The following is a 25,748-nucleotide window of genomic DNA, read 5'->3' as shown; positions in this document are numbered from 1 at the left end:
GGTGGCCTATGGGTTCACGGCGTTAGCCGCGATAGCTAAAGACGCCGGTTCGAATCCAGCCTTCACCACTAGAGGGCTTCGTCACTTTTTCTTTAATATATGACATGTATTACAGTTTTTAATTTATATATAGTAGTGTGACTACTTAAAAAAAAAAACAAATCAAAATATTTAATAAAATAATTTGATTTGTTCCCAAAACTTCTTCACAACATTTGTTTATTTTTTTTGGACTTAGAAGTACGAAAAACTTCGAGGTCAAAATTACCCATAAAATTATGATATATTTTCATCTGGTATCCCTAACATGATTGTTATGTAGCTATGACCTCGGCAAGGTCAATAGTATCCTGGCTTGTCCAGCCTCAGAAGAGGCTGGGCTTCTTTATAATATGGTCAAAGACATCATTCAACTTAGAAATAGTGAAAGTAAGTCTGTTGTAGTTTTTTTAGAGAGCCACTATGAGGGTGGCATTTGTTTAAAACTTAAAACCCTCTATAAATAAATAAAGATTAAAAAAAAAATTAAGAAGAAGTTTAAAAATGGCTGACCTCGTAATTTACATATAGTGTGCCTACTTTATAAATACAAATCAAAATCTTTGATAAAATAATTTGATTTGTACGTTCCCGGACTTGCATAGACGAAGCCCAAAGTTGCTGTTGTAAAATATTTTTATATTAATTACTGGCAACTTTTTCTGAACTCTTTGAGAACCATGAATCTAGTATAACTGGATCGGTCATGAGGGGTGGGAGAAAATGACCGAACGGGATAGTCTTATGTATCTTTCAGTAGGAGTAGCAGAGAAAGCGCTGTTATTGTTTATCCTTATCATAGTTTCACATTTCCACCGCTGCCACAACCGAGGTTGTGGCAAACAAATTAGTACGTGACATGTCATGTTTGTTCGTTGCTTGTTTAATTATTGTTGTTTTGTATGAAATTGTGCTTTCTCTTATGAAATATAGTGATGGTTAGCGTTTTGAATGCTTGAACTTTGATAAAATAATGGTGAATTGTTCTGTAATCGGCTGTAATAGCCGCTCTGAGCAAAAATATGAGATCATAACCTTTCACAGGTAAGTACGGTATTTTACACCTTCCTCTTAACGCAATATTTGAGAAAAACATCGTAAAATTACGTTACACTCAAAGCAATGTAGAATCAAACGATTTCAATAAAAATATCACAATTATTTACGCAAATTAACAAAACATTATTTGTAAAATTATCCGCCCAAATTACGTAGGTTGTTTGTGGTAATATGTCAGCTACTCAGACGAGTCTGAGGTCAGCCGTTTTTAATCTTCTTCTTAATTTAGCTGCATAACAATCATGTTAGGGATACCAGATGAAAATATCATAATTTTATGGGTAATTTTGACCTCGAAGTTTTTTCGTATTACTAATTCCAAAAAATAAAATAAACAAATGTTGTGAAGATTAAATGTGGTGTACATTAAATTGGTGTGAATAATGAGCCTTGAGTTATGCAAAGAAACTTAAGTGGAAGTGGGCAGGCCATACAGCAAGACTAATAGACAAGAGATGGACATCGAAAGTCACTAAATGGAGAGGCCCACTTGGAAGAAGGGGCCAAGGCAGACCACTTACACGTTGGGAAGATGACATAAAAGGAACAGCCGGCACAGACTGGATGTCATTAGCACAGGACAGGGACAAATGGGCAGCACTGGAGGAGGCCTTTACCCACTAGGGATTCATGTAATTAAACGCTAATTTTAAGTTTGTTTTATTTTTTCAAATTTATATGTAACCGTTTTTTTACATCGAATAAAGGGCTTTTTTATTTTATTTTTATTTATTTTTGCTCAGAGCGGCTATTACAGCCGATTACAGAACAATTCACCATTATTTTATCAATTCAAAACGCTAACCATCACTATGTTTTATAAGAGAAAGCACAATTTCATAGAAAACAACAATAATTAAACAAGCAACGAACAAGCATGACATGTCACGTACTTATTTGTTTACCACAATTTCGGTTGTGGCAGCGGTGGAAAAGTGAAACTATGACAAAGACAAAAAGTAATATATTGCTCTCTGTCACTATTACTGAAAGATACATAAGACTATCCCGTTCGGTCATTTCGCCCCACCCCTCATGACCGATCCATGTTATACTAGATTCATGGAGTAAAGTAAGTAAGTAAGTAAGCCAGACAATTCAGACCAAAGAATATAATACTCACTAGGATTCAGACGGACCCACAGACCAAGGTCAGACGGTCTGAATTTCCTGAAGGCTTGTGAGCGACCGACTCCCTTTACAGCTACAGTGTCATTCACATTGATGGATGATGGATGCCATTGCCAACTGTCAAAATTAACAATAACAGATGAAAATAATTTTTAAGGTTAAGCAAAAATACATTACAATAAAATAATTAATAATGCCACCCAAAAAGCAGCCCGAAAAAGCAGGCAAGGGAGGGAAATCTGGAGGTGATGCAAAAGGTTAGTTAAAAATATTTCGGGAGGGGTTTTCGAAAGGAGTTTTCAACAATTTGATTTTCTGATCAGGGATCATTTTGACTCCTAAATTGCTCCATATATGTAGTTTTTTTTTTCAATTTATTTAGGTAAACAAACAGCCACTACAAGTAATACATATTATACTAATTACTACAATGTCTACAATATGTGTGGCCCACACCGCTTACCACTAATTAACATGAATAATGTTCATTCAGTCAAACTAATCACCGTCAAGTCTTAAGGACTAGATAAAGGTTCATGATACATTTTAAAACCATTTTCTTATTGCATGTAGATTATGTTATTTGTATTCTGACCACATTTTCAATCGTTAACTTATTGCCTTGGTTTTTTATTTATTTTGTCTCATGGCAAAATACAATCTCTTTATTATTATTATTTTTTTAATTTATTTAGGAAATAAACAGTCACATACAGATAAGTTTAAACTTGCAGATATACAATTAGACCTATAGTTCCATTAAATATAACATACTGATATTGATAACAAGTAGAAACAGGGCTTGTTTGGCACTGCCTATAAATAGGAAGATACACAAAAGTAACAATTGGATACACAACTAATAAAGTACCTAAGTATCAATCATGCTTACAAACATACATATGTTACATAAGACTAGAACAATGACATTTTTTTTTTTAAACAAAGTGATTAGTATTACACTGCTATGGAAAAAGTAAGCTCCGCAGACCACTACTATATTTACCGAAAGACAATGAGAAAATACCTAGATTGATGAAGTTAACATTATAATCATGACAGGCTCGTCTAAAGAAAATATTTTTGGCGAAATTAGATCTACAAAAACTGATATGGAATGCTTGGGGGTGGCGCGAGGGAATACGACGAGGCAATTTAAAGACAATTTTTTCAAGAAGAGTGGAAGAATCAGTAAGGCCATTTATTATTATTATTATTATAGCCTCTTTGTTTCCATACTCTTTTCCGTTATTTAGTTTTTTTTTTTTTTTAATTTGGTTAAAATATGTTTTTATGCTGTTGTTGTTTCTGTTATTTTTTCTTCTTTCTTGGGGTATGGATCCCGTTTGGGTAAAGGCCTCCTCCCATTTCTTCCTAAATATCTATGTTTGGCATTGTACATCCAGTCTTTCCCGGCAACCTCTACTATGTCATCGGTCCACCGTTTGAGGCCATTTAAGAGTTTATAAAGAAACATTTGGTCTGTATAAACACGTCGTTTATCTAGTGGCCCAAGACTATGACGGTGTGTGCTATTCTCTGACATATTCAGACCGTGGCGGAAATTGAGCGACTTTAACAACTTTTTTTGTATTCTTTCAATTCTTTTTAACTCTAAAATGCTGCGAACATAAGAGGAGTATAATGCTTTTAGGGAATTGAGGGTGTTTGGATCTTTAAATGGTTGAGATAGTCTAAGTATCGGACCTAGTTTCTTGTAGGCTCTCTCGGAGATGTGGTCTATGTGTGAAATGAAGTTAAGCTTAGAATCCAAAATAATGCCAAGATCTAGGACCTTGGTGATTCTATTTATGATCTTTCCTGAGAAACTATTATTGAAAAGAAGGGGACTTTGTTTATGAGTGAAAGTAATACAGTTGCATTTATCAGGGTTCAGAAGCAATTGGTTATAATCGCAATATGCTGCAAAGCTATCAAGATCGCGTTGCGTGTCCAGGCAGTCGTTCTTTGTTTTTATGATTTTGAAATCTTTTGTATCGTCTGCAATTGGTTATCGCAAACTCTGAGACTGTTTAAGGAATCAGTGTACGATATTCCTGTTCTTGGGATGCCATCCGATACTATGGCACCCAAATGTCTACTCAAACTCGACTCAGTGGAACTCCCCAAAATGGAGGACTGGTCAAAAAGTCAAATTAAGTGGAATGAAGGAAGCCTGAGGTGGTACACTGATGAAGCGCCTAGGAAAAGCATCAGCTTAATTAAACCTAGGGCGTTTTTGCTCTATACGAGGGGCTTTCAATATAAAGTGAGAATGAAATGCAAACTCTTTCAATATTAGGAAATTAAATACTGGCCGGTAAAGCTAATCTATCTAGCTGATTGCTGTGAAAAAAAAACGAACTGTCTTTTGTTTAAAAAAAATTACGGTCATTTCTTTGCAATGCTATTGATAGGCCAGGAAATAAATGCCCAGAAAAAGGTATAGAGGGAAATGCTTGGAACACAATTTTTGACTTCGTAGCTTTGTTTGGACTAGTCAGGAGGTGAACATATCAAAAGTCCCCGGTTATAACCCTGGTGCTGGAGGGAGGGGGGTTTAAAGGTTCCATTTTTCGGTTTTTCGATTATATCTCGGAAACTATGCGTCTGAGCGACTTGGCCACTTATACAAAATGAAAAGAGATTTAATTTTTTACAAGTTTTATTCAGTCAAGTTTTCCGATATCTTGTATAGTTTTTGAGATATCCGCTCTTGAAGGTTTATTTAGGGCTCATTTTTATCTTGATTATCTACATCAGTGAAGCTGTTAGGCCGAGTTTTTTCGTATAAATCGGGGGTGCTGAATTCATTTATGGTATCAACATTGACACCATTCCTAAGTAAAAACAAAATAAAAAAAAAAATGATTTTTTATAAAACTCCTCTTTACGCTTAAACCGCAGAACCGATTTCGTTGAAATTTAGTACAGAGATGGTTTGAGTCCCGGGACTAAAGGATTTTTGTAAGTTTTCCACCTGGTGTGAATTGTACGCTTTTCTCGACTTAATTTCACTAATGCCCGGGTGTACCAAGGGGGACGATTACTAGAGCAGTTTGTCTTACTGAGAGGAACATACTTTTTAGGGTTCCGTACCCAAAGGGTAAAAACGGGACCCTATTACTAAGACTCCGCTGTCCGTCTGTCCGTCTGTCACCAGGCTGTATCTCATGAACCGTGATAGCTAGACAGTTGAAATTTTCACAGATGATGTGATGTGATGTGATTTTTCATGTGATGATTTCGGAGAGTGTGCCGAGGAACTGCACAACCTTATTCCTCCGTCCCATTTTTACCATCGGACCACACGACAAACGGCACTCCGGCATCGCTTCATGGTAGGAATTCCAAAAATACGCACGAAGCGTTTGGCTTCCACATTTCTTATGCGAACTGCCAAGGAGTGGAACGCCCTGCCCGAGTCTGTGTTTCCGCATGAGTACAATTTGGAGCTCTTCAAGGCAAGAGTTAATAGGTATCTCATAGGTAAGCGTGCTCCACCGTAGACCACATCATCACTTACCATCAGGTGGGATCGTGGTCAAACGCCTGCCTATTCATCATAAAAAAATAAAAAATAAATGTATAATTCTGTTGCCGCTATAACAACAAATACTAAAAAGTACGGAACCCTTGGTGCGCGCGTCCGACCCGCACTTGACCGGTTGTTAGTATTATACTATAGTCTGGCAAACACAATCTGTCAGTAAGTAAGAACAAAGAAAACTATAGGTACAGTCGAAGACAAAAATATCGATCCAGACAAATGGCTCAAAAATATGTAAACACGATTTTATTGTCTGAGCGTACACATATTTTTGGGACTTTGGGAATGTATATATATTTATGCCCATGACTGTACTCATCAATTAAAATGAGACAGTCCTGGGCCAAACTATAAGAAAGTTGTAAATGTCGATAGGTTATTGATCTGAGGTCGATACATCACTATGCTAAAAATATAACCTTTCATACTTAGCAGAAAAGCGCTGGTGGCCTAGCGGTAAGAGCGTGCGACTTTCAATCCGGAGGTCGCGGGTTCAAACCCCGGCTCGTACCAATGAGTTTTTCGGAACTTATGTACGAAATATCATTTGATATTTACCAGTCGCTTTTCGGTGAAGGAAAACATCGTAAGGAAACCGGACTGATCCTAACAAGGCCTAGTTCCCCCTCTGGGTTGAAAGGTCAGATGGCAGTCACTTTCGTAAAAACTAGTGCCTACGTCGATTCTTAGGATTAGTTGTCAAGCGGACCCCAGGCTCCCAGCCGTGGTAAAATGCCGGGATAAGGCGAGGAAGAAGAAGAAGAAGACTTAGCAGAAAAGTTCGAAAATATATGCAAAAATCTATACAGACTTGAATGCAAGTAATAATTACATAAACAACATATCGATTTCAATGTTTAGGGTCAGGTCCTATAAATTAATTTCTTCAAAATTAAAAAAAACACCGGTTAAAGGTTATCGGTTCGTGCGTATTTTCTTTTCTTCCTGTATGCGATTTACAGCCCTCGATCACACAAGACATGATCACAAAGGGAACTTCAAACCATTACAAATAAAAACTGCACGTTTTCCAACAATCTTTCAGGAATAGCAACAATATAATTAAAATAAACCGCTATTACTGCAATGTTCTGCCACCAGAGTGCAGCACTAGCTTTTTTAGTGCACCGTAGAGTAACTTATTCATACTGTACCTTTAACAGGTTTTCAGGGGACCTACCGGAAAACTCGGACTGCCTCTTTATCGCTCGAATACGCAAGAGTGGCAGAGATGTTAGATAACGAAAGTTCGATTTTCTTGTTTCGCGATAGACCCTCAGATTGTGGTAGTGGCGCCACCCACGCCAAGTTTCGCGTAATATTCCCTATTATTAAAAAAAAAAAAAAATTACACGATGACTAGAAACTATAAGTACTTCGTCTTTTAGCATTGGAAAAAAAGGTAAACCATTTCCACGTGTCTTTTTATTGACAAGTTTTTTTTATAAATATAGCAATATTTGACTTATGAAAGCAAAAGTATGTAAATGATCGCATATTATATTTGTTGTGACTTATTTTCAGTGTTTTTCGATAAAACGCCATGTTAAGATCGCTCGCCTTTTTTCTAATGATAAAAAAAACGAGAGGTATAGTTAGACGGTTCTGAGTGGTAGACTGCAAATGAGATAAAAGCTATATTAGGTACATGCATTAATCCTCATATCAGGCGGCTCTTTGATTCCAAGGATTGCATAATTTTTATACTTTTTATGATTTTTAGAATATATAGGTAATATGAAAATTATAAAAAGTATAAAAGTTATGCAATCCTTGTATTCAACGAGCAGCCTGCTACAGATTAGACTTGTGCGCCGATTAAAAAATGATCGGCGGCGGCGTTTGCCAAAAAATTGGCGGCGGCGGCTATTTTCGGCGTGAAATCGGCGTGACCTTGACTTTCAGATTTCTTAAGAAAAATCGTTAATTTGTTGTTTTTCTTGAAAATTTGATCAATCCAGGTTGCTGGCCAGTGATTCCAGTGAACTAAGTATAGTTTTGAATAGGCTGTGAGTAAAATACGATTTGTAAATGAATAATATAGGATAGGTATAATAACTTAATTTCCCTAGTAACTGTGATTAAGGGGTTACCTGGTCCCAATGACCTACGATCCGATCTGTAACTCTCCATTTTCTCATGATCTCCGTGGTTCATCGTATTAAAAATGACGGACTTTAACAAAACAGAACTCCAAAATCCTTGAAATTTGCTAGACATAGTGGACTGCTATGGCTTCCTTATATCGGTTTTCTTGTCGTACAAGCACCAGGCTTACTGAGACGTATCTTCTTTCTCGTTTTCTCATTGCTGAGGAACGCGATCACATGTAATTTGTCTCCATTTCGCGCAGTCATAAGCCGTGTGGACTGCACAGTGCAGACTGCCGCAAGACCTCTTCATTGCGTTCGTCCTTCTCTCACATGCTCCAATTCGAGCACGTTTGCCATCGGCCTAAATACATGTGTTTCTCCACATCATACATTGAAAACCGCATGATATGTCCGAGGAATCTAAGGGCTCGGCCATGGCATGTTGTGAAGAGTGGCGATATTGTGCTCTCGGGTTTTTTTTTCTAGCTGTCCAAGTTAAGCAGCAGTCATCGTCAACACCACATCTCAAAAGCACCGACCTTTGCCACTTCACACTTTTTGAGACTCCACGTTTCGGTACCATATTGGAATTGAAAAGACGAGAGCACGCACGCAAGCGCACTTTATTTGCACGTCGAATACCTCTGTCTTCCAGATCTTTTCGAGGTTAGCCATAGCACTCTTAGCCATGCCAGTTCTGCGGCGTATCTCGGCGGTGCAACCACCGGCACTGGTTATCAACCCAAGATATACAAAATCGCCGAGTGCTTCGGTAACTGGGAGAATATTTACCCTGTCTACTACCATTACTTTTTTCTTGGAACGGTTGAACTCTAGAACTTTTATCTTCAAATTTCTTCAGAAGAGCCGCCATTTCGATGTATTTGCTATTGTTATTCCCGTCAGGCAGGCGACAATAGTAGCACAGTTTGTTACAAGAACTTTTGAGTCATATTATATTATCATTCATTCTTGTTAGATAGCCCATTATGGAAAGGGCTTATAAGTTTATAACTAGTAACTGCTACAAAAATATTTGGTTAATTGAAAGCCCCAGTGACCCAGGTGACTGTAAACATAGCAACGAGTGACAAGAAAATGTTGCTTCACCCATTTACAGCTTGCACATTTCCGTAGGGCAAGCGAATCTACAGTGTAGCCACTCTGTCTCTCTCTCGAGAGAGTATTCGCTCATCAATATTTTCAGATTTTTGCTGGACTTAAATACAGTCTAAGACGCAAGCAAATAAGCAAGGATGATGGTCGCAATATTAGCCAGTTAGTTTTCCTTTTCAATTTCCACCTTGAGGTCCCATGGTACAGAAGCCCACTGTGTTTTCGTTGCTCGTAACTCGTAAGTCTTGTCATGATTGAGGCTAAGGAAGGCAGCTTCGTATGTGAGACAATGTGAATTCACAATTAACAAGAAAAAATCCTACTTCATATAGCTATCGCTATCTCATCTTTCTTGACGCTGAATACTGAGGATTACACAGTTACTTTAATCGGTGTGTGAAACAGTTTGTGCAACTGGCTCTTCTGTTTTATTTAATTAATAATTGACGTATATTTGACAAAAAAATCCATATTGTAATTCAAATACCAACTTGGAATAGCTAATTAACAACACTCAAGGTCACGCCGATTTCACGCCGATCATTTATCGGCGGCGGCGGCGTGGCAAAAAAGCCCGGCGGCGGCGGCGCGCCGGCGCGGCGCACACGTCTACTACAGATTTCTTGCGTTTTTTCAGGTTCAACTTTCATTAGCCAGACTATTATCAATTTGCCAATATCGTGATTATTCTTTTACACGGCACATAAACTTATGCATAATTTATCGATATAAAAAGTCGACACAGTTACATCCCTAGCAAATTATCAAACTTATGACACCGTACGTAAATGAGAAATAACAAGCATATATGCATCTCTTTTCGGCACATTATCTAATTCGTAAGGAAGTAAAGCACGGGTTTGCGAAGCATTTTTGCCCGGCTTCAATGCTTTAGTTATTATTCTGAGGACGCAAGAGTCAAAAAAGGATTGCAAGGCGGAATAATGTTCACCGCCGTGAGGGAAATAACAACAAGCGTAGCCCGATGCGCGGCAGCGCCGGGCGGGCGCGCGCGAGGCGGCGGCGCGACGGAGTCGGCGCGTTCGATGCTCAGCCACAGCTCCTCCCGGCGCGGGCCGGAGCGCAGCTCGGGGCGCTCGCGCACCGTCAAACCGCGCCCGCGGCGCACCGCCACCAGCACGCCGCCGCCCCGCCCCGAGCACCGGTCGTGGCGGTAAACGGCATAATCATTCCAGAAATACTCGCCATCGTTAAAGTCACTCGTCAACCACGTCTCTGTCAGGCATATAATATCATAATCGGCTTTCAAAACGTTTGCCAGAAAATAATGCGATTTAGTTCGCAACCCCCTAACATATTGATGATTATTTAGTATTTTTTCTGAATTATTCGAATACACCTCCATCATCTCTCCTTATTTAGCATCTAAAACTTATCTTTTGAATACAGAATCTGGCGCGAAAGAGAAAAAAGGTGGGACAGCTGTCAAAGTCAGACACATATTGTGTGAGAAACAGTCAAAATGTTTGGAAGCTTTAGAAAAACTTAAAGCTGGACAGAAGTTTCCTGAAGTAGCAGCAGCATATAGCGAGGACAAAGCTCGGTCAGGCGGCGACCTCGGCTGGCAGACGCGCGGCGCCATGGTAGGCCCCTTCCAGGATGCTGCCTTCGCCTTGCCCGTCTCCACCGTCGCTAATCCCGTCTACACTGACCCTCCCATAAAAACTAAATTTGGGTACCACATAATTATGGTAGAGGGAAAAAAATGAGTGACATGGTTTTGGGATTTGAGTACTTTTGGGCGATGCTTTTATTGTTAATTATGGAAAGGATATGCTGCTTGCAGGAGCAATTTGATGAGGACTATATCATACTCCCCGAGGCTCCTAGATCTGATGTCTTGGACGATTCAATCAACTCAGAAGAGTTTTCTGATACCGAGTAAGTAATCTGTTTCCTTAAAATAGATGTTTAATTTCATTTTGTTAATAAATGTGTCATTCACAATCAAAAGGTACCACATTGTCGCTTATGGATTCCGAGATATCAGTGATTTTGTAAATTGACGTAAAAGTCTAAATTGACGAAATTTTGTTTTGTTTAGTCTCTAGACACTTAAAATAATCATGTGTATTGTACAAAAGTTGCAAATTCTATCGGTAAATTGAATTGAACGAGGAAGGTCAAACCCTTTTGGTTTTGTAGTCGGGTCAGATATGTGGTTTCTCTGAGTTGCCGAAGCAGACCATTTCACTTTCCACCTATCCGAAATGTTAAAGCTGCTCAGTCTCTCAGCTGCAGCACAGGGTGGATTCCGGGATTTCAGTCGCCGAGGGGGTGGGCGGCAGAATTCCTCGTGGGCAGGCATTCATAATAATTCATAATTCATAATTTTTTTATAGCATGAACGTGAGTACAAAAGGTGTTAGTATATACAAAAGTCCATCACAATCTGCCGAGATCCAGCACGCAATATATCTTAATTCTAAAACTACAAACTAAATTAATTTAGCTATAACTATAAAATAGCAAATTAATAAATAAGAAAACAGTCATTAAATTATAAGAACATGCTACTACAAACCTTTACATGCTAAATATTCTTTAAGGGAGTAAAATTACTTGTTGTTGAGGGTTATTCCAATATTTCCAATCTTCTCAGCCTCCCTCTTCAACGCCTGTAGTCGTCAGTTTTTCTTTAATAAAACAGGTGTAAACAGGTTGTGAAGGGCAAGAGGAATCTACCGATATGTCATTTTAAAAAATCCGTCTAGTATCCTGAGCTGTGAGGGTGTACTGATTTTCAGTATTTATGCCCATAACCCTACTTTCTGTTTGAGTCGCAGTCGAGTAAAATGTTGATATTGGAGTAGAACATGTACAAATGTATAGACAAAAGTGGAATTCATATTCCCCCAAGTTTCATATTAAGAGAATATCCCCTGAAAGGGTATAAGCGCTAAATCTGGATTCAGCTATTATTTTCTATAACAAGATGTATTTTTTAAGTTATCTATGACTTTTTTGTGTAGAATTTAATAAGCTTTAATGTTGCCTTACACCATATTTTCATAGAGAACGTATATTTAGAGTAAAACGAAAATTTCTCCAGGATGGTACACATTTTCCAAGATGGCTGCGATTCCTCGAGGTCCCCAAATGTCAAATAGTGTGGACATGAAAAAGAGACCTTTAATTAACATACATACCAAATTTCATATCTTTGGAAGGATTTCGAGGTGAGACTTAATCCGATTGTGCTATTGTAGAAATTACAGATTGCCTCAAGAACCTTTTTTGGGCACCAAAAAAAAATCTTTAAAAATTTATAGGTTGGTTTAGACCCGCTACCCTGCAGCCAGACTTGTAGTAAGATAGGAGAAGCATCAGGCAAATTTTCAGCTTGCCTCAAGGACCTACTCCAAATTTCTACCAGCTCTCCGTCTATTATCCGTAGCATAAAATAGATAAGAGTCAAAGTAATTTGTTCCAGTGATCTGAAGCCGAGTTTTCTGCGGCTGTGCCGCCTCCGCCACTCGCAGGTTACCATGCTGCTGGCTCTCTTCTACTTCTGCAACGTTTGCTTCTGGTTCGTAATGACAAAGGAAGCTTCGCCCATTACCATGTCCCTTCCCTCACTTTATCACTTTTGGATTTAAGACATGTTATTCCATCATGAATGGTATTAATAAATATGATGCAAGCATCCAAAATGCCTGATTGTTCTTAAATTATTTCCCACAAAAAAATCTCCCATTACATTTGCTTAAGAGTCCCCGGCAAGCTCGGTTCTCCATACAAACGTAGTTACACTCTCATTTTAAAACGACTAGCTAGATTGCTCTGAAACTTTGTACTTACAATAGGATAAGGTATATCTATGTCTGTAATTACTTTATGTAGGTTCAGATACCATAGTAAAAAAAATACAGCGAATTTTACTTTTTCATACAAAACTTGTTTTTGCTCTATTTCGTTTGGTTTATAAACTGGAGCAGACATAGATATACCTCATGTCATTGTATATGCAAAGTTCCATTAAAGCTCGACGTACTTCAAATATCTTTGGCTCCACTGTTATTAATATTGTTTAATTATTTCGTTAATAGCGTATTATTAAAATAATGACAACGGAGGGCCATATGGGGACAGTGTGAGAGAGAAAGAAAAAAAAATTGCAACAACTAAAGATATAAATAACAATAAAATTTTACACCCGCAAGTTATACTTAACTAGATACACATCTATAAAAGCACTTAATTTACAAATAGGAGTCAGAAAAAGCGAAAAAGTTAAGGAGAAATAAGTTTTTGGCAAAAATTTCATTTTTGGTACAAGCTTTTATCGCTGACTGTACTTTTTTTTCCACGAACAACTAATACTCATAGAGACAATTCTAAAAACCCCAAACACAATTAGGTTGTGTTGTTTTATCACAGAGTTCCTATGGCCACCTCCTGTCTCCATCATCAGATCAGCTCGATGGTACCATAATATTGCCTTGTCACCCGACCTACATATGTGTGCAAATTTTCAGCTTCATCGGAAACCGGGAAGTGGGTCAAATTTAACTTGCAAGATTTGACCCTTACAAACATGTTACATATATACTTACATAGGTACATTGCAAGTTAAATAAAAGCTTGTAAAATAGGTGGGTGCACTAAATTTCACAAAAAAAACTCGACACGTCTGCTTGCTCAAATCGGTAGATTTTTTATTTAGTTATTCTTGCATTATTCCCTTCAAAATAAAATAAAAATTGAACGCGCTCGAGTAAGTCAAGGTCGCGATCTTTTTTTGTGACTTTGTGAACCTGCCACTCCTTTACGGATCGCTAAAATCGTCAGATTATTGAAATGAGCACTATTTAACAAGTAATTAATCCATCATACGAGTATCTTAATCTGACGCGCTCGAGTGACTCCAAAAATCCCCTCTTGGGCTCCCCGACCATTACAATCCAACACGTAGTTTTAAAATGAGAACGAGACTCCGTTTGTATGGGAAGGTGAAATTCGGCCGAACATGCCCGGACTCTTAATACCTTACTTTGCTTCGATACCCGTGCATCATAAAAGGAAAAAATAATAAGACATTATTTATGTATAAATTATAGCAGTCTTTATTGAAAGTAGTGAATACTTATAATTATGTAATGTAAAAAAATTGACTGCCGCAATAGTGATTACTCGTTAATTAAAAATACTGAAATAAATATAAATAAAGCTATTTACTTCAAGAAAAATGGGTCACATACCTAATAAAACATAGCACAGTTTCTAGACGTAGATATCAACTTTATAAGATTACTGAATTGTTAAAAATAAATGTAGGTTTTTATTTCACTGATTGATAACGAGGTAACTTTAAAGCTATGTTTCTAAACAAACGAGATTCTTAACGCTCAATAGTCTCGACACAGTCGAAATATGAGGACTACCTTAGCTTATTAGTGTCTTTGATTTCTTGTTTCATAATTTATCTCATCCGAAAAGTAGTGTCGAGATTTGAGGAGGAAGGGGAGAAGGGGGATTATGCTCGCTAGACCCGGAGGTTGGGGTTGGTGTAGCGGACGTATTTGAGCAGTGCGTCGTTTTCCTCGCAGACGAAGGGCTTGCGATGGTGGCACGCCACGTCGTGCCAGTGCACGCCGTCGTTGTAGAAGTTGTTGAGGATGGCGACGCAGTGCTCGGCCGCGCCGCCCTGGATCAGCTCCTGAAGCAACACACGCGACCTTCAGATCCCATCGAAGGTACGATGATAACAATTGTAGGTACATATATACAATATTATATAGTTGTGTGATCGTTATTATCGTTAGAGGAAAGTGCGACTTTCCTCACTCCCGGGAGTGAAACAAAGTAGCTTTTTAATTTAGTGAAGGCCATGAACTACCACTTCATACTTCAATTACAATTACGTTTTTTTTTGTTTCTGTATTATTCTGTGTAATTCAAAATACATTTTAACCTTTAATATGCTCTCATTACTGAGGTGAAAAATTATATGTGCAACACGAGAGCAAAGTTATTTTACATCTCGTGTTTTTTAGTCCCTCGCTACGCTCAAGATTCTAACTTAGAATCACTCGCTTCGCCCGTGATTCAATTATAGAATCTTTCGCTTTCTCGGGACTCAAAATAAACACTCGCAAGAAAAACCAACTTTCCTCTCTTGTTGCACAAATAACTATTGTTACTACTTACCCAAAAATTGAGACTTGCGAACTATGTGTTACACCAGCCAACAGGTCGGTTTGTTACAACGAAATCAGTTGTAAGATATTGATCAAAATTCATTTCCTTATAACTTAAGTTCAGTCATTTTGCTGAATAACTCACCGAGAGTTCGGCTAATTATTTTCTGAATAACTCACCGAGTTCGGCTAATTATTTTCTGAATAACTTACCGAGTTCGGCTAATTATCTTCTGAATAACTCACCGAGTTCGGCTAATTATTTTTTTCAGTGTGCCTATGAAGCCGATGATCCCGGTAAGGGCATTTATTGATGTGATGTCTGATGTCACAAATATTAGTTCCCGAGTCATGGTTGTTTTCTATGTATGTAAGTATTTATATATTATATATATTGTTATCCGAGTGCCCACAACACAAGCCTTCTTGAGCTTACCGTGGGGGTTAGTCAATTTGTGTAATGAAAAGTGCTATAATATTTATTTATTTATTTATTATGCGTCAGACTGATCCTGAATGAATGTCTTGAAAAAAGTAAGGCGCGGTGTATAGTAAAATGCGCTATTTTGAAGCTATATTTACAGACTTTTACAAGGATTTCTTGCATTCTTTTCTAGTATGTATAACTTCAGTCCCTGAACTAGTTATCTGCTTGTCAGAAACACGATGGCTCATGATTTCCTCGATAGAATTTCCTTTTGAAAATGTGCTTAAAATTGACTTTTTTCCCTTTTTTTTGGAAGTACTACGACGAAAATTAATATGAGACTTACTTCATTCGATAGATTTTAGGTAAATCTAAGTTTTTGCTTGACCTCTCATTTATACGTTAATGTTTTAATTTATAATTATTTACATTATAACACTAAACATCACCCTGCGCGGTAACCACGTGCGTTGATTCCTCACGCCAGTACGCCCGTGACCACTGTCAGCGTTGGACCTGTGCTAGTTTAGCGGACGTTGGTGGTTGGCGGTAAAGTGGGTAATCACAGTATAAAAAAAAACTAAACACAAAATGGCACGGCTACGTGAACTGCGAGAGCATATTTCGGTCACATTTACGAAGCAAAAACTAAAAATTCTGCGAAATAATTCTTAAATACGGTGACATTTCAGACATTCGTCTGTCATATTATAATTTTTAGACAAGTTGGGCATCGAATGTACTGACTAGGGCCTACTGCGAACCACGTTCGACGTGTTGCCTGCCTGTCACACTTACGTACGAATTAACAAGCGCGACAGAGAGGCAACACGTCAAACGTGGTTCGCGGTAGGCCCTCTAAAATGATAATGATATTAGTTGCTTTTATTACCACTACGATTTGAAAAAAGTTTTGTTCTAGTTTAGAGTTCAGTTAGATTGTCATCTTGAAGACAATGGGACATTTTGTAATTATACTCAAACGGGAACAGAATTGAATAATGACGATAGGTAAAGTATAATTATGAAGTATCGAAACAATGTACAAGTTACTTTAATTTAGTAACAGAGGGCCTACCGCGAACCACGTTGGACGTGTTGCCTCAGTGTGACAGGACACTGACGTACGCATTCATGAGTGCGACAGAGAGGCAACACGTTGAACGTAGTTCGCGGTAGGCCCTCAGATTTTAAGATTCACGTGAATAAGTTGGGTATTTATTTTACCAATGTTATTCAGAAATCCGGAAATTATTTTCACAATTCCGGATAATATTTTTCGGTTTCCGGATTTTTCATAACAATATCATTGTTGGTGTTTTCAAGTAGGTGTAGCTAGTAGGTTTGTAAAATTTATAGAAACAATAGGGTAGTTAATATTGTCTCCCGTTGACCACGAACGCTGTAAAGAGTTCGAAACGTCGGGATGAATTATAAATTCAATATACGCGATATAATCCGTTTTCATAGTTTTATTTCAATAGGGTAGTTGACAATTTTTTTAATGGTATCAGTCGATCAGGGTGTACTGAGGATCAAATGTCTGTAAAGGGACCCTGTCTTAAAGCAATACAAAAGTCACAAGTCACAAATGATGGTCAAAGTCTGGCATTTTTACTGCGCAAACGCTCTAACTAACACATCGTGACGTCACTGTGTCACTTTGCTTCGAAGCCGGTTCGATGTATGGAAAACAAGAAAATTGCGATTTTGTCGGCGTTTATGTATATTGTTGCTATACAATATTTTTTTAATAAAATGTAAGGAATCGAATGGTACCGTTATTTTTTTCTTATTTGTTAAAAAATGATTTTTTTTTCGAATCTGAGTCTTGTATTTTTTTATTATTCCCATATATTTTTTAATTTTCCAATTTATTGTGATAAATTGCTCATTTTCTATCTATTCAACTAGATTTAGTTATAAAATTCAACATGTGTCAACTACCCTATTTACCTATATATTGGAACACCTTCAACTTTAGCAGATGCAGGAGATATACCGGATTCAAATATTATTGATGGATATCATTTAGGTGCAGCTTGCAGGTATGAACAATTGACCGATCAGATCTAAATATTTTTTTCATACTTAACGTCGTTATAACTAGAGGAAAACCGGAAATTAAAGTTTTCTTTTAGGTTGAGACTAGATCTACCTAATTTAATTAATTCAATTGGATGAAACAAATATCCACTACTTACAATTATATTTGAATATTTGAAATTATATGTGGATATTTGTTTATTTCTGCTCTTTCGAATAGACGGTTTTGCAGCTTTTGCAGTGAGCAAAATTCGTTAGTTAACTGATTTGAAAACAGCTCAATTAGTATATTTTAGTTACTTCTATAGCATTACGACCAAGCCTCGGATTTTTATCACATGGTAAGATGAAAGAAATGTTCGATATTAAAACTAAAATTTAGCTCATAATCATACTCATACTCACTCGTGTTCTTAAGCTCGGCGTGCCCTTCATTTGGCTCCATAAAATTAAAAACCAGCCAAGTGCGAGCCGGACTCGCGTCCAAGGGTTCCGTATAATACACAGTTTTTAACAATGTATTTTTTTATGTGAAACGTAAATGCCTGTAAAAACCCATAGGCATCGGATCAAAAACTAAGTAAATAAGCCCGACTCACGCTTGACTGCACATTTTTAAAAGGTTTTCCTGTCATCTACAGGTAAAAAACTATTTTATATATTTTTTTTTAAATGTAGACCGAGTAGTTTCGGAGATAAAGGGGAGGAAGGGAGGGAAAACTTCTAAACTAAAATTATAAATAAAAATATTTGAGATTCTCACAAGCTCTTTTTGTTTGGCACGTATTTAACCGGTCAACTAATAAATCGAATTTCGGTAGCTTAAAAAAACCGGCCAAGTGCGAGTCGCACTCGCACACGAAGGGTTTCGTACCATTACGCAAAAAACGACAAAAAAATCACGTTTGTTGTAAGGGAGCCCCCCTTAAATATTCATTTTATTCTGTTTTTAGTATTTGTTGTTATAGCGGCAACAGAAATACACCGTCTGTGAAAATTTCAACTGTCTAGCTATCACGGTTCATGAGATACAGCCTGGTGACAGACGGACAGACAGACGGACAGCGGAGTCTTAGTAATAGGGTCCCGTTTTTACCCTTTGGGTACGGAACCCTAAAAATAGAAATAGGTACTAAAATTAATACTTTGGCAACTAAAGCGGAGCATCAAATTATTCCAATATGAGTAGTATTTTAATGCCATTTACACTTTTGTTTATTTAAAGGCAAGTACCAATTATTTATTTGGCAACTAAATTAATATATTGGAGACTATTTCTGAAGCACATTTTAAACAGAAAACGACTATCTATTAATTTAAAACGAAGTTCTTTTAAAATATTTAGATAGAAAATTAAGGTAAATGCACACTTAATAGTAGATTGTGTCACAAGGGAGCAAAATGACATATTTACGGCGAGGGCGTACAATTGAATCCTAAAGCGTAGGATTCTATAATAGAATCCTGAGCGTAGCGAGGGATTCTAACATAGAATCCTGAGCGTAGTGAGGGATTCAAGTATTAACGCCCAAGGTAAATATAATTTTGCTACCATGTGATACATACTGCTTTTCACATCACTTATGAGGAAATTTCATACATATATTAGGTTTCAAAACATTATTATATTGTGCCTCTTAACACAGGTATTTTCTTACTTAAAAAGAGGCACCAACACTTACCTGTATAAGTAACTCTTAAAGTAAATAAACTATTTTTCATTTTTTTTTGAAGCAAAGATCGATACGGACAAAGTGCCAAAAATATGTATACACGACCTTAGTATAGGTACATATTTCTGGCACTTTTTCCGTATCAATATTTTCAGACGTGACTGTACTGACAAATTAAAAGTACGTACAGTTCATAATTATGTACCTAATATCTTTTCAAAGACAGCAGCAAACACCTAAAATGATACAATGAAAATCAAGTACATTATTTTTGTAGATTTTTCTGGTAACAAATTAGCTCTTACCCCTTTGAACCAAATCTTCGGAAGAACACTATGAAGACTGATATCACTTATATTTATTATTATAAAGTTATTGATTTAAACTAAGTATTTACAAATTTTTAGACAATACAGAACCGCATAATTATGCTTTGTGAAATATTTGTACAAAACTTTTTAAATATAAACTTTTTTAATTGCATAGACAAGTATGGCTGCATTTAAGGAGACCTAAAATGTCAAAATTAAAATTAAATTATTAAACTAATGTTTTTTTACGTTTCCTTGTAAATATTACGCTAATTAATTAATTTACTTAATTTAGATATGTTATTAATTAATTTAAAATACGCTAATTACATTTATTGTTTACAATTACAACAAAATATTATTTGTTAGAAAAATTGTGTGCACGTAATCGATTATAAAGAAATTGTAATCGAATATGCATACTAATTTCATATGTCTTTGTGTCAATATTTCATACTGGCAATAAAATGTCCTTAAACAGAAAAGTGCCACTTTGATCCCTCCTAGAAGGGAAGAAAAGTTCCCTTTTCGAATAGGTGATGTGAAAAATTTATATTCCGACCATCATTACTTGAGCTGTCATTTTAATATAAAAAAGGATCCTAAAAAAGTTATTGTGGTCGTATAAATATTGAACCTATGGGTAGAAAACTTTGATTATGTCGTGGTTAATATAGGGTGGGCCAATGATAAATGCATTTTAACGAAAGACGTCAGATAAGTTAGTAACGGAGAGTCGAATGGAGTGTTAAGTAAAACCAAACATTCCGTAGATGTGTTATATTATCGGTAGTCAAGTATAAAGAGAGAGCATGTAAATCTAAACATTAGTTATTTATAGACTATTATTGCTTACATGGTATTTATGCAATTCCGTGCGTCGCATATTTATGTTGCAGGCAGTAACGTATAGTTACTAGTAATATGTTAATTTAGACATATAGTACAGAATTCATTTGTTCACTTTACATGTGTCTTTGGGTCCCAAATTTACATATGTGTACCAAACAACTTAATTGGTCTAGTAGTTTCAGAGAAAATAGACTGTGACAGACAGACAGACAGACAGTTGCTCGAGTGTTAACATGTTAAAGTGTTAACGGGACCCTATTAGTAAGACTTCGCTGTCTGTCTGTCTGTCTGTTCGTCTGTAACCAGGCTGTATCTCATGAACGTTGAAATTTTCACAGATGACGTATTTCTGTTGCCGCTATAACAACAAATACTAAAAACCGAACAAAATAAATTAAGGGGGGCTCCCATACAACAAACGTGATTTTTTTGCCGTTTTTTGCGTTATGGTACGGAACCCTGTGCGCGAGTCCGACTCGCACTTGGCCGGTTTTTTTTTAGTAATGGTACGGAACCCTTCGTGCGCGAGTCCGACCCGCACTTGGCCGGTTTTTTCCTTTTAAGGTACGGAACTAGGGTTTGCTCCCGGAAAATACCGGTACCGAAAGTACGGGGAATTCCCGGGATTTGGAGCCAACCAATGAAGAGGGAATTAAAAAGTCCCGGTACTTTCGGGATTTTGAGGACTAACATTTCTGGCCCAAATTTTACGGTATTCTGTTACTTAGCATGAAATATCATGTTTTTTAAAGAAATATATTTTTACCTCAGCAGCTCGAACAAGCCTACTTTCGTCACTCCCTGGACTTTCCTCACTCCAGGGAGTGAAACAATGTAACGGTACGGTACGGTCCGGTCCGGTCCGGTCCGGTCTGGTCCGGTCTCGTCTCGTCTCGTCTCGTATCGTATCTTATCTTATCGTATCGTACATATTATAATACTTTTTTTTTCCTGTTTATTCTGTGTAATTCGAAATACATTTTAACCTTTAATATGTTCTCACTACTAAGGTGAAAAATTATGTGTGCAACACGAGAGCAAAGTTATTTTACATCTCGTGTTTTTGAGTCCCTCGCTACGCTCGTGATTCAATTATAGAATCTTTCGCTTTCTCAGGACTCAAAATAAACACTCGCAAGAAAAACCAACTTTCCTCTCTTGTTGCACAAATAACTATTAACAATCTAAGGTTAATACTTTACGGCTGACCACATATTAAAATCAAAACACAAATAGTCTATGGGTTTGACAATGCTGACAATATAAAATAGCGTAATTTGAAACTTTATGGGTATAAGGCGAGCCGTGAATCAATCCTTTGATACCTGTAGAAGTGTCCTACGTGGGCGATCTCTCTGCGAACGCGAATGCCGTGGCACGCTGTGGGCCCGCCGCGCCGCGTCGCTTCGTGTTCGCGAAGTTCGTGTTCTTACGTAAGACGAAGCGCAAGACTCATAATAATATTGTCGTAAAAGAGAAGTGTGCGTACTCTCACTATGATACTTTTCATATTGTACCAAGTACCAATGTTTAGAGAAAGATTCACGGTCGTTTTACGATTTTTTTTACTGAAAATTGGGGTAAAATCTAATGTTTTAAGGCAGTCCCTAAAGTAGTAGTAGTAGTAGTAGTAGTAGTAATCACTTTATTGTACAAAACACAGGTTTACAAAAATAAATTACAGAAATGGAAGTACAAAGGCGAACATCCCTATAAGGGATCTCTTCCAGCTAACCTTCGAGTAGATGAGTGGAAAACTATAGCCAGATCAGATAGACAAACTTACAGAATGTACAAATTAATATTTAAAAAAGTAAACTATTTAACATACTCATAAAAAAGCATTATAGATTAAAATACATACTAGCATACATACATACAATACTAAATATATATTATAATATATATAATTATCACAAGTGTAAGAAAATAAAAATAAAGGTTAGTACTTAACCAGATCACGCTGATTGGAAAGCCAAAGCTTCTTCAGATTAGCCTTGAGTGACGCTACAGACTGGGACTGTTTGAGCGACAGGGGCAATTCGTTCCACAACTTCACAGCGCGAACCGCGAAAGAATTTGCATACGTTCGCGTCTTATTAGGAGGAATAGCAAGCGTGAGATTAGAACTAGATCGTAAGCGGTGATCCCTGCCTTCAGCCAGATAGTTAAATCTTTCCGTTAGGTAAGATGGGGGAACGGGGTTTGAAGAGTATATTGAACAGCAACGACACGAAATGCACATCTCTGCGTTGGCGGATCGGAAAGTACCGTAAATCCCGGGAAATCCCGGTTCCACTTTTGCCTGATACCGGAAATCCCGGTTCTTTGAAACAGTACCGGTTCAGCAATCCCTATACGGAACCCTAAAAATCATTCATAGGTAATCGTGTAAGATTTTATAATAAACTTCCAAACCATAACTTTGATTAACTGTGATTAGAAATGATTGATTATTTATTTTACTGCGGCATACTCTAGTATTGTATAGGTATACATAGGTACAATTTACTTACCTACCATTTTAAATTTCATTAAATACTCATGAAAATGCGAATATGCCTATAATCAATTTAATGTTTAATCAAATTTTAATTAATTAATTACGTCAATAAATAAATCTTATCAAATATATTAAATTCCCGGAAAAAAATCCGGAACTAACAAATCAGAATACGGATGGCGTCAGAATAAGGACGTAGCCGTGTTGCGCGGTCATGTGGAGACTATAAAGGAGCCAAATCTCTATGTGTGAAAAGTGTCCATCAAAAAACAGTAATTAGGCGGCGCCACCATACACCGAAATACTACCAAAAACAACCTACGTAATTCGGTCGGGTTATTTGTTGCCTTATATGGTTCATGTTATACTCATGTCCCAGAGCCTAACTAGCGCCACCGGAGAGATTAGGAACTATTATTTAAAGCTTAAGAGCGCTATTACATTTCGGCGTTGAGCGAGTTTAGGTATTTTACGCGCTGCGGCGGGCTGTGCGAGCTCAGTATGCCGATCCCTTCTACCACGTTTTCCCTCTCGCTCGCACTACAATGATGGATTAAATAATCTTGATCCTTCGTGAAGCATACTGAAAACAATTATAACGACACTAACTGTACTTAAATTTTAAAATCCTAATTATTGTTATTTGGTACGAAAATACTAAATCCAGTGCAAATGTACTTACTTTTGTATTATAAAAGAATTATTTTATACTAGAAAGAAATTATACTCGCTTGTTTACATGTTTCGTCATTACATCTGGTACAGGTACAGGGTAACCGTACCGCTTGGGTAGCGAAACTATTTTAGCTATATGTAGCAGTGTTGGCCGTAATTGTTAATTTTAATTAACCATTGATCAATTGCATTAACCCTTAGTTCCGCCATTAACCAATTGCATTACGCACCAATTGCATTAAAGTTAATTCGAATTAAATTTTTGAGACGTTAATGGCCATTGAAGTTAAAGTTTTGTTTAGTGTTGTTTGACATATCAGTCAAATTTGACAGATTGACAGTTTTTGTCTTTTTTAGAGAAAATTAACATGGTTTGTTTGCTAAATTATATCCCAAAAAGATAATTTTCACTGGAAATGAAAAAAACTGTCAATCTGTCAAATTTGACTGATATGTCAAACAACACTAAACTATGTCACTTAGTACAAAACTTTAACAAAACATGTTAATTTTCACTAAAAATGACAAAACCTATCAAACTGTCAATTTTGACAGTTTTGACAGATGGGTCAAACTACATTTTCCATCCCATGACTAATGTTGAAGGTCCTATCAAAATTGGACAAGCCGTTTCGATCTGGGATCCAAAACTGTCAAAAATGTCAATTTTGACAGATAGTATAAATCTACACTTAACAATGTTACTTGGAGCTAAATTCTATCCCAAAAAGATAATTTTCCCTGAAAATGACAAAAAAACTGTCAATCTGTCAAATTTGACTGATATGTCAACCAAATCTTAGTTCCACTAGGTACTGCCAGGGTTCAGCATCAGCTCTATCATGGGTACTGCTCTCCTAAGTGCTCATCAAGACGAGTCGGATGACTAAAACAGCGTGTGCCTATGTTGCACCAAACCTTAGATTCACTAGGTACTGCCAGGGTTCAGCATCAGCTCTATCATGGGTACTGCTCTCCTAAGTGCTCATCAAGACGAGTCGGATGACTAAAACAGCGTGTGCCTATGTTTCACCAATCCTAAGTTCCACTAGGTACTGCCACGGTTCAGCATCAGCTCTCCCAAGTTGCTCATTAAGACGAGTCGAATGATCAAAACAGTGTGCGCCTATATTGCACCAAACCTAAGTTCCAGTAGGTACTGCCAGGGTTCATAAGGAGGATGAGTAATACATACTCAAAACTTATACAAGTTCAGTCTTAGTTATATCGGAGCATCGTTTATAATGGCGTAAACGCCATCGACAATAAGGTCCCTTTTTATAGGAAATACCACATTTTATTCTGTTTTTAGTATTTTTGTTGTTATAGCGGCAACAGAAATACATCTGTGAAACTTTCAACTGTCTAGCTATCACGGTTCATGAGATACAGCCTGGTGACAGACGGACAGACAGACAGCGGAGTCCTAGTAATAGGGTCCTGTTTTTACCCTTTGGGTACGGAACCCTAAAAGCAGAATGAAATAGATATTTAAGTGGTGCTCCCATACAACAAACGTGATTTATTTACCGTTTTGTGCGTAGTACGGAACCCTTTGTGCGCGAGTCCGACTCGCACTTGGCTGTTTTTTATTTTAATTTACTACCTATAAAATGTCAGGTAATTTCAAATATTTTTATTGTTGTTCGGAAGTTTGTTATGTTACTATACTATAACAACAAATACAGTACTCGGATCAAAGTTTCTCAGTCGCAGTTTACACGCACACAGTATAGCGTTTTACACGGCGCCTGCCGCACACAACGATAAAAAACCTCGTTGTCGCCGTCGAAAACGTGCGGAGCCGACCGACGCAGGTCCGACCTCTTCAAGCTCTGCCGCGGTACTGAGATCGCCAGCGCGCGTCATCGGCAATATAGAGGATTTTTCAAAAAATTGCCAAAAAATTAAAGTAGAATTTGATAAACACAAATGTATACCAACAGTATAAGCAAACGTTGTAGATTGCTCGTGTATAAAAATGACTTCGATACTAAGTAGATTTTCGTAGGAATTTACACTTGTTTCGAAGAGAAAATTCCATTCGTTTAACATTGATTTTCTCTTTCTTAAAAGCATGTAGGAAGAATATCGTTCGATATTCCTAAAGTA

At 37.2% G+C, this 25,748-nt stretch overlaps 2 protein-coding genes across 2 annotated transcripts in view; one reads left to right on the top strand and one right to left on the bottom strand.

Annotated features, from left to right (window-relative positions):
- Window positions 1-2,317: 2,317 nt before the first annotated feature.
- LOC134755085 (peptidyl-prolyl cis-trans isomerase NIMA-interacting 4) lies at window positions 2,318-12,662 on the top strand. Its single transcript, XM_063691563.1, has 3 exons — window positions 2,318-2,486; window positions 10,399-10,890; window positions 12,443-12,662. The coding sequence occupies exons 1-2, from the start codon at window positions 2,423-2,425 to the stop codon at window positions 10,716-10,718; spliced, it is 384 nt and encodes a 127-aa protein (XP_063547633.1). The 5' UTR covers window positions 2,318-2,422; the 3' UTR covers window positions 10,719-10,890; window positions 12,443-12,662.
- Window positions 12,663-14,365: 1,703 nt separating this feature from the next.
- Window positions 14,366-25,748, bottom strand: part of LOC134753813 (uncharacterized) — a 32,407-nt gene continuing 21,024 nt past the window's right edge. The window contains exon 5 of the mRNA XM_063689755.1: window positions 14,366-14,668. Coding sequence (XP_063545825.1) covers window positions 14,495-14,668 — 174 coding nt within the window. The 3' untranslated portion in view covers window positions 14,366-14,494. The remainder of the gene's footprint in view (window positions 14,669-25,748) is intronic.

Source organism: Cydia strobilella, chromosome Z (genome assembly GCF_947568885.1).
Source record: "Cydia strobilella chromosome Z, ilCydStro3.1, whole genome shotgun sequence".
Taxonomy (NCBI): Eukaryota; Metazoa; Arthropoda; class Insecta; order Lepidoptera; family Tortricidae; genus Cydia; species Cydia strobilella.
The sequence above is the reverse complement of the archived record's forward strand: the minus strand, read 5'-3'. Positions and strand labels throughout refer to the sequence as shown.